The sequence below is a fragment of the Nicotiana tomentosiformis genome, chromosome 7 (genome assembly GCF_000390325.3).
Source record: "Nicotiana tomentosiformis chromosome 7, ASM39032v3, whole genome shotgun sequence".
Classification (NCBI taxonomy): Eukaryota; Viridiplantae; Streptophyta; class Magnoliopsida; order Solanales; family Solanaceae; genus Nicotiana; species Nicotiana tomentosiformis.
The window spans coordinates 111,349,326-111,358,389 of record NC_090818.1 but is presented as its reverse complement, the minus strand read 5'-3'; the positions used below and the strand labels follow the sequence as shown (position 1 = coordinate 111,358,389).

The 9,064-nt window shown below is 36.2% G+C and overlaps 1 protein-coding gene across 1 annotated transcript; it reads left to right on the top strand.

Moving 5' to 3' along the window:
- Positions 1-2,045: 2,045 nt before the first annotated feature.
- On the top strand, positions 2,046-2,776 carry LOC104098547 (uncharacterized). The gene has a single exon (XM_009605312.4). It carries the CDS (start codon positions 2,145-2,147, stop codon positions 2,601-2,603), a length of 459 nt encoding a protein of 152 aa, XP_009603607.1. The 5' UTR covers positions 2,046-2,144; the 3' UTR covers positions 2,604-2,776.
- The last annotated feature ends 6,288 nt before the right edge of the window (positions 2,777-9,064 follow it).

Here is a 9,064-nt window from a genome sequence, read left to right as displayed (position 1 = left end):
AACTCTCTATATATTTCCTCACGGAGTATTTTGCTTCTTACTCTGTAAATCACTCTCTTTTTCTTTATTTTGGTGTGATTACAAATGAAGGTAGAGGCACCTATTTATAGTTGAAGAATGCCCATATTGATGTATGCAATAACATCAATATTCACTTCAAAAGCTAGTTGCCCAAATTGAACTTCTAAATTTGTTGGCTGGACAAAACCAAAGGGAAGTTTCATCTTCTTTCACATGGGTCATGGGATGGACCCAATAGCTTCGCCCCTGCCTTGGAGTGCGGCTCTTCTCCGGACTCCGCATAAATGCGGAATGCTTTGTACATCTGAATGCCTTTTTTTTATATTTTCTTTTGGTTGATCTATCGGTTTTGGCTAAATTGGCTTCTTACATATGGTGCAGGTATTGGAAGCAGGAAGATTTTAATCTGATTAAGTAGTAAACAAGATTTTACTATATGGGAAAGAGGTTGCAACATCAAGATCCTAGTATTAGTCCGGAAAATCCTAAGGGATGCATGTGGGGAATACTTCACAATTTGAATCACAACCGATGGCAACAAGTCAGGAAACACCTCCCACACAAAAGGCAAGGCTGTGGACAGCAGATTGCTGGTAAGAAAGAAATAAAGAAATCGAAAACAAATTAATCTTTCACAAGAGAGTTTCCAACTGCTACATTATGTTAATTAAGCTCTTAAGCATTTCACATTATATGCTCAGTTTGTTGTCTTTATTACTAAAGCTTTTCAACTAAAAGGACAGTTGGCTTGAATAACTATTAGGGGTCGTTTGGTTTGATGTATAGCAATCTTTGTATAATATATTCATGTATAATATATTTACACCATGGTCGGTATTCGACCGATGGTGGTCGCAATCTTTGTGAGAAATATATTCTTTGACTTTTTCGACCAATTTACCTATTTTTTGACCGATTTCGGTCGGTATTCTGTGGACGGGTTTTGCCAGTTTTCTAACAGTAATATATGCTTATCGATCTAAATATCCAAATAACAAAAAAAAAAAAAAAAACAAATAAACCACGAAAAAGTAAAATTTCCCATATCTTCATTGCCTATTGATTGTTTTTGTTCCTTCCCCTTTAATGAATTGGAATTTCACACCTTCTATTCATAATTATTCAAAATGTAGAAATTATGTTGAATTCGTTTTTTTCGGTCATTATTTCTTAGGAAAGAAATTCATCAAGAGTTATATATTCAACTCAAGATATTCATCTGGATAAAACAAAATTTTAAAATTAATAGTAAAAGTATTAAGGTCTCATTTGTTTTTATTAAGATTAATTAAGATATCTGAATCTAAATACATATATGAATATTAATATGTGCAATTACATTAAAACGTCTAAATCTCAATACACATCTAAATATTAAGATATTGTATTAAGATCTGAATACTAAATAATTAAGTTTGTTTGTTTACTCTATATATGAATGTACAAAATTTATCTTTATCTAAAAATTAAAAAGTATAAATTCAAATCAAATAGTTAATCTAATACGATGATGGTGATTATGAGTAGTAGATGGTGGATGACTGCAGCAGTTAACGGTGGTGATTATGAGTAGTAGTTAACGGTGGTGAAAAGATAAAATTGAGTAACTTTTCGGTTATAAAATAAAGTAGAGTGACTTTCCAAACAAATTTTTATTAGTTAAGTAAACTTCCGAGAAATTAACTCCATCTTCTTGATGCCACCAAGTCACATCACATTAACAGTAAGATTGGAAAGTCCTTCATTAAGCGTAGTGATTTTGCTTTACTTCGTAACAATTCGATTAAAATGCACCACTCAAATTAGTATTTTGCTATTCCTGACTCCTGGGGTTTACCAATGATGAGTATTGGGGAACAAAGTTTGGTGCTTGTTTTAATGCATAAGAACAAAAGTCGATGACCCTGAAATATGCGCCATTTTATTTCTTCTATATCAGAAATGGGAATGAGATGCCTTTCTTATCTTGTTAGTATCCTCTAGTCTATTACTCCATATAATATACATTAATCCTCTAATCGTGATATGCCCAAAACTCTATAAATATAGCTCAGCTAAGATTACATTCTCACCAAGCAAAAACTCAAAACTTCACATCTTTAGGAGTAGCATCAATATTCAAGATGGTTCTCCAAACTCAACTTGGGTTGAACAAGCACCAATCCTACGCTCACGAGCAAAATTGCTATTCCGACAGCAGCCACGGCGGCTCTATGCAAATGACAAGGCCTTCGGGCTATTCCACCACGCCATATGGTCAGTCCACTCACAATCACATGATGATGGGTCATGGTGGCACACACCATGGCGGACACTATGGCGGTCATGGCCATGGCCATGGCGGACATTATGGTAGTCTGGGGCCGCATATGCCCCATGACTCCGCAAACTTTTCAAGCAACACCAGTATGGTCCATAATGATGGTGGCTATGGTAGTGGAATGCAACAATCTGCCCATATGTCCTCAGCCATGGGTATGGGGTCGCCGAATTATCATGGTCATGGTTACGGTGGCAGCCACCCTAGTCAGTACAGCCAGAGCCAGAAGTTCAACTGGGCTCTTAAGGATTTGGAGGAATAAATTTACGACAAATTTGATGCTATCATGTATGTGTGTGTTTTGGTAGTGGATTTGGCTATTTATATAGCGCAAAAAACTACTACCTAAATAAGTAATGTACTAAACAATCTGCTGCTTTGCTTGATTATCATTACTAAAATGATGAATAATTATAAGTATGTTTATAACTGAAATGATTTGTGTGAATTTACTTAAAAGAATCGACATTCCATTGGTATTTCATGGTTTTTATATAGCTCTAGTTCATTGAAGAAAATTGGTCGTACAACTCCCTCCAGTCTTAAACTTTGTCATCTTCTTGGAATTAGAACCAAATTTTCTGAGATTGGACTACGGAGAGCACGCTTCCGTTTTTGATGAACTTATATCTAGTTTTCTTGGGCTGTGATTTGGCTTGCCCACCGGCAAAGATTCGACGAATTTGGCCGGAGAACTTTTCGACGAGGAGAACCATCGGTGTTGATTGCTACCCGACCATTCTTTACAGATCAAACTGAAAGTTAACCATTTGTGTTTGCCTTGAAGCCGTGCGCAGCGCGAGGTCGTTCGTGAATCTATCTCGGCCATACAATTTCTCTGTCTAGAAATCACAATTTTGGGGAGCTTCTAAGCCTCATTTGTTTTTATTAAGATTAAGACGTATGAATCTGAATACACATCTAAATATTAATTTGTACATTAAAATTAAAACATCTTGTCACGACCCGAAATTCCCACCTTCGGGACCGTGATGGCGCCTAACATTTCACTTGCTAGGCAAGCCGACGTCAGAAAAATCTTAACCATTTTTAAACAAATCAATTTAAGCGGAAGTCAATTACTCATATAAAGTGCGGAATATCACAACAACCGAATTATCAAAATACATCCCCAAATCTGGTGTCACAAGTGCACGAGCTACTAGGATAATACAATTAATGGTTTGAAAAAATTCAAGCTGTTTGGAAGATAATACACAACTAAGATAAGGTAGAAGGGGACTTCGGAACTGCGGACGCTGTGCAGTTATACCTCAAGTCTCCTCTGAATAGCTGAATCCGGGCAAGTCTATGGTACGCAGCTGGGACCAACTCCAAAATTTGCACAAGAAGTGCAGAGTGTAGTATAAGTACAACTGTACCCCATGTACTGTGTAAGTGTCGAGCCTAACCTCGACGAAATAGTGACGAGGCTATGACAAGACACGTACGTAAACAACCTGTACGCGTATATACAAATACGAAGCAACAATAACACAATAGATAGCAATTTATAAATTTCGGAGGGAACATGCGAAGGGAAATGATAGAGAAATTTCAGCAGGAGAAGTATCACATAGCAGCCAATTAATTCATCAACAATAAAATGAGCAGTTGATAATATGAAAATGGCACGGTATCACCTTTCGTGCTTTAACTCTCTTTTGGTACGGCATCACCCTTCGTGCTTTAACTCTCTTCTAGCACGGTATCACCTTTCGTGCTTTTACACTCTTTGAAAATGGCACGGTGTCACCCTTCGTACTTTAACTCTCTTTGTCACTTCATAATTCAATAAATAATAATGTGAAATTTGTACGGCATCGCCCTTCGTACTTTTACACTCTTCCTTACCATGAAAATAATAATTTAAATTCGGAAGAGTATTAAAATGCGGGGATATATTCTTATCAATCAATTCAATACTAGAATACTGACCTCACATTCCAAAATATTCAACAATAATTTCATGAAAATGATCAAATAAATAATAATAATTTAAGCAGGAATATCTTAATTAAATAGGCAACTATTCACAATTAAACAAATTTCACTCGCATGCTTTGACTCAACCACAACGCATAAGTAGGTGTCACCTCACATATACGTTATACCCGCACATTAAATCACGCAGCAAATAGACAAATAAGTCCTACTCCCTCAAGTCAAGGTTAACCACGACACTTACATTGATTTGCAACCAACTCAAGATTCCAAAAAATCTTTGCCTCGCGAATTGTTGTCTGAATACCTCAAATCTAGTCACAAACAATTCAATATACGCAATACGAATTATAGAAACTAATTCTATATGAAAATACTAAATTTTCCAATCAAAATCCGAAATTCAATTCAAATATCGATAGTAGGGCTCATGTCTCGGAATCCGATAAAAGTTACAAAATATGAATGCCCATTCAACCACGAGTTCAACCATACAAATTTTACCAAATTCTGACATCAACTCGACCTTCCAATATCTGCATAGTGCACTCTGACTATCCATCTGCCTGTAGGTGAAATGTTGTATTCAACTCAAATCTTATGTTCAAATCTCTAGGCCCAAATCCTCGAATTTCGCCTCCAAAACACATAATATAGTTGAAATACTCGATGATAATTCAATATTATTGACTAACAATGATCACAAGTGAGTTACATCAAGTTTTCCCGTGAATTCTCGCTCAAAAAGTGCCTCAAGCCGTGTTGGAAATGTCCAAAATGAAAAAAATTGTCGGAACCCTCTGTTTTGTAATCTGACCAGTGCTTTCGCTTATGCGGCTCACTAAGCCGCTTCTGTGGGGAAGTTTCCGCTTCTGCGGAATTTAGTCCGCTTCTGCGGACACGCTTCTGTGATGGAGCCTACCCCTCCGCGTTCCGCTTCTGCGAACACAAAGCCGCTTCTGCGGCTTCGCAGATGCGGCGAAATTTCTGCACCTGCACACACTGCCTATCTATCACCTCCCCTCTTCTTTGCTTGCCCATTTCGCTTATGCGAGCTCGCACCTGCGAGAAAATGTCCGTATGTGCGATTACACCAAAAGGCAAAATTTTCAGATTTTTCCTTAAGTCCAAAATTTGATCCATTAACCATCTAAAACTCACCCGAGGCCCCTGGGACCTCAATCAAACATATAAACAAGTCCTAAAATATCATATGAACTTAGCTGAAACTTCAAATCACATTAAACAATGCTAAAATCACAAATCATACTCCAATTCAAGCTTAAGAAACTTAAGAATTTCAACTTCTACATTCGATGCTGAAACCTATCAAATCAAGTCCGATTGACCTCAAATATTGCACACAAATTACAAATGACATAACAGACCTATTCAAATTTCCAGAATCGAATTCCGACCCCAATATCAAAAAGTCAACTCGCTGGTTAATCTTCAAAACTTAAATTTTTATTTTAGCCATTTCACGCCTAATTTAACTACGGACTTCCAAATAATTTTTCGGATACGTTTTAATGCCAAAATCACTATACAGAGCTATTGGAATCATCAGAACACTGATCCTGGTCCGTTTGTGTCACGACCCCAAATTTTCTCCGTAGGATGTCGTGATGGCACCTAGTCTCTAAGACTAGGTAAGCCTATCAATGCGGAATAATAATAAATATCTGAAATAAATAAACTACAATTCAAACAATTTCAACTTCCAAAACCCGGTAGAAATAAGTCACAAGCTTCTAAGAATTTATTGTCAATGTCTCTATATGTCAAGGTCTAAATAAAATATAAGGAAGCAACATAAAATGATAGAAGGGGACTCCGGAGTCTGCGGACGCTGGCAGATATACCTCGAAGTCTCCGTGCGCAGGTAACTCACTGACGTCTAGGCTCGTAAAAATGTACCTAGATCTGCACAAAAAGATATGCAGAAGCGTAGTATGAGTACACCACAGCGGTACCCAGTAAGTGTCAAGCCTAACCTCGGTAGAGTAGTGACAAAGTCAGGTGAGGCCCTACTAGAATATAATAATGGCATGGTAAAATATTTATAAATGTAGTAAAATAAAATGACATTGGAAATGAATCAAATAGTATGTCACATTTAATGACATCAAATAATTGCAAATAATATCTCGTGGTCACCCCACCGCATGACTTCTAGTAGTCACACTTTATGTCACATTTTAGCCACCCTTATAGTATGTCACATTTTAGCCACCCTTATCACACCGCATGACTTCTAGTAGTCACCCCTACTAGCCACGCGTATCAAGCCACCCTTATCTCACCGCATGCGTTTCAACACCCAGACCGTATACCATCGCATGCGTATCAATATCACAATATATCACAATTTGCACCTCAGGTGCTCAAATAATTTAACTTACCAAAATAATTCAACAACAATATTTTTTCAGAATAAAGACCTCACGGCTCATGTCAAAATAATTCAACAATAATATTTTTCCACAATAAAGAGTTCACGGCTCATGTCTTAATAATTCAACAATAATATTCTTCCACAATAAAGAGCTAACGGCTCCATCACAATGAGTATAAAAATATTCAGGAATAAATAATTTAGGAAAATAATATTTCAAAATCTTTAATACGTTGCTTCAATATCAAGTTTAAAAATGTCAAATACTTCATATTAATAATATTTAATTTAAAGAAAATCAACCTTCAAATAATGCACAGAATAAAAGAAACCAAGTTTCAACTAAACAGGTAAAACAATTAGTAAGAAAAGATCAAATAAATTTGAAGTATATATCTCAGATCAATGATGAAGAATATAACAAGATAAAATAATTTAATAAATGCGCAACAGTGATCGACACAATTTAAAAATATAATCTTTCACAATTTAGCCCGTGTACACATTCGTCATCTTGTGTACACGACTTTCAACACATTTTAATAATCTTATTAATATCAATTCTAGGGGAAATTTTCCCCACACAAGGTTAGACAAGTCACTTACCTCGACTTGCTCCAATTTAACCAAGTATTATGCTTTTTCCTCGATCTTTTCGACTCCGATCGACTCGTATCTAGTCATAATTAATTCGATACAGTCAAAAAAAATTATAGTAATCAATTTCATAAGAAAATATTATTTTTTCAATAAAATACGAAAATAGCTCAAAATTTGCCCGTGGGGCCCACATCTCGGAATCCGGCGAAACTTATAAAATCCGACAACCCATTCAATTACGAGTCCACCCATACCAATTTTACCAAATCTTAAATTTTTGTTTTTGGAAGATTTTACAAAAATCTTGATTTTTCTTCCATAAATTCACGGATGCATGATGTAAATGAGTATGGAATCATGAAATATAATCAATATAGGATAAGGAAAACTTACCCCAATGTTTTTCAAGAATCGTTCTCCAAAAATCCAAAACGAAATGAATGAGATGACCATTTTTGGTCCTTAAGTTTCTGCCAATCCGTCACTAAAAGTCCATTTTCCGTCACTAAAAGTCCATTTTTCGTCACTAAAAGTCCACCAGAAACTGTTCTACCAGCCTTCCTTCAATCGATCATAACTTTGTATACCAATGTCCAAATGGTAAATGGTATACGTTTCTGGAAACTAGAATCAAACGACTACAACTTTAATGTTTTGCAAATTTTCCGATTCCTTATGAATTTCGAGATATAAGCTTCCAAAGTCGGCTCCACACATCAGAAATTTCTGGCAAAACTGCTCTACCAGCTTTCATTCAATCCACCATAACTTTCTGTACAAATGTCCAAATGATGAATGGTTTAACTTTCTGGAAACTAGAATCAAAGGGATACAACTTTCATGTTTTGAAAATCTTAGGATGCCTTATATATTGCGCGATATAAGCTTCCACATTTGGTTCCACGCACCAGAAGTTTCTGGCGAAATTTCTGCAACAGAAATTTCCAGCAGCATTCTTTGTCCGAAATCCATTCCGTTTACCTTCCGAAATCCACCCGACACCCTCGGGACCTTAACCAATTATACCAACATGTCCCAAAATACAATACAAACTTAGTCGAGGCTTCAAACCACATCAAACAACATCAAAACGACGAATCGCACCTCAAATCAAAATCTATGAACTTTGAACATTCAAATTCTATATCTTGTGCCGAAATACACCAAATCAATTCGGAATGACTTCAAATTTTGCACACAAGTCATAAATGACATAACAGACCTATTCCAATTTCCAGAATCAGATTTCGACCTCGATATCAAAAAGTCAACCCCTCGGTCAAACTTCCCAAAAATTTAACTTTTGGCATTTCAAGCCTAATTCTACTACGGACTTTCAAATAAAATTCCGATCACATTCCTAAGTCCAAAATCACCATACTGAGCTGTTGGAATTATCAAAATTCTATTCCGGGGCGTTTGCACATAATTTGATATCCGGTCACTATTTGAACTTAAACTTTTAGTTTTTCATCAAAATTCCATATCTCGGGCTAGGGACCTCGGAATTTGATTCCGGGCATACGCCTAAGTCTCAAATCACGATACGGACCTACCAAAACTATCAAAATATTGATCCAAGTCCGTTTGCTCAAAATATTTACCAAAGTCAACTCAATTGAGTTTTAAAGCTCTAATTCACATTTTAATTCATTTTTCACCTGAAAATTTTTCGAAAAATTTTACGGACTGCGCACGCAAGTCGAGGAATGATAAATCATGCTTTTCGAAGTCTTAGAATACAAAATTAATTATTAAATTTAAGGATGACAGTTTGGGTC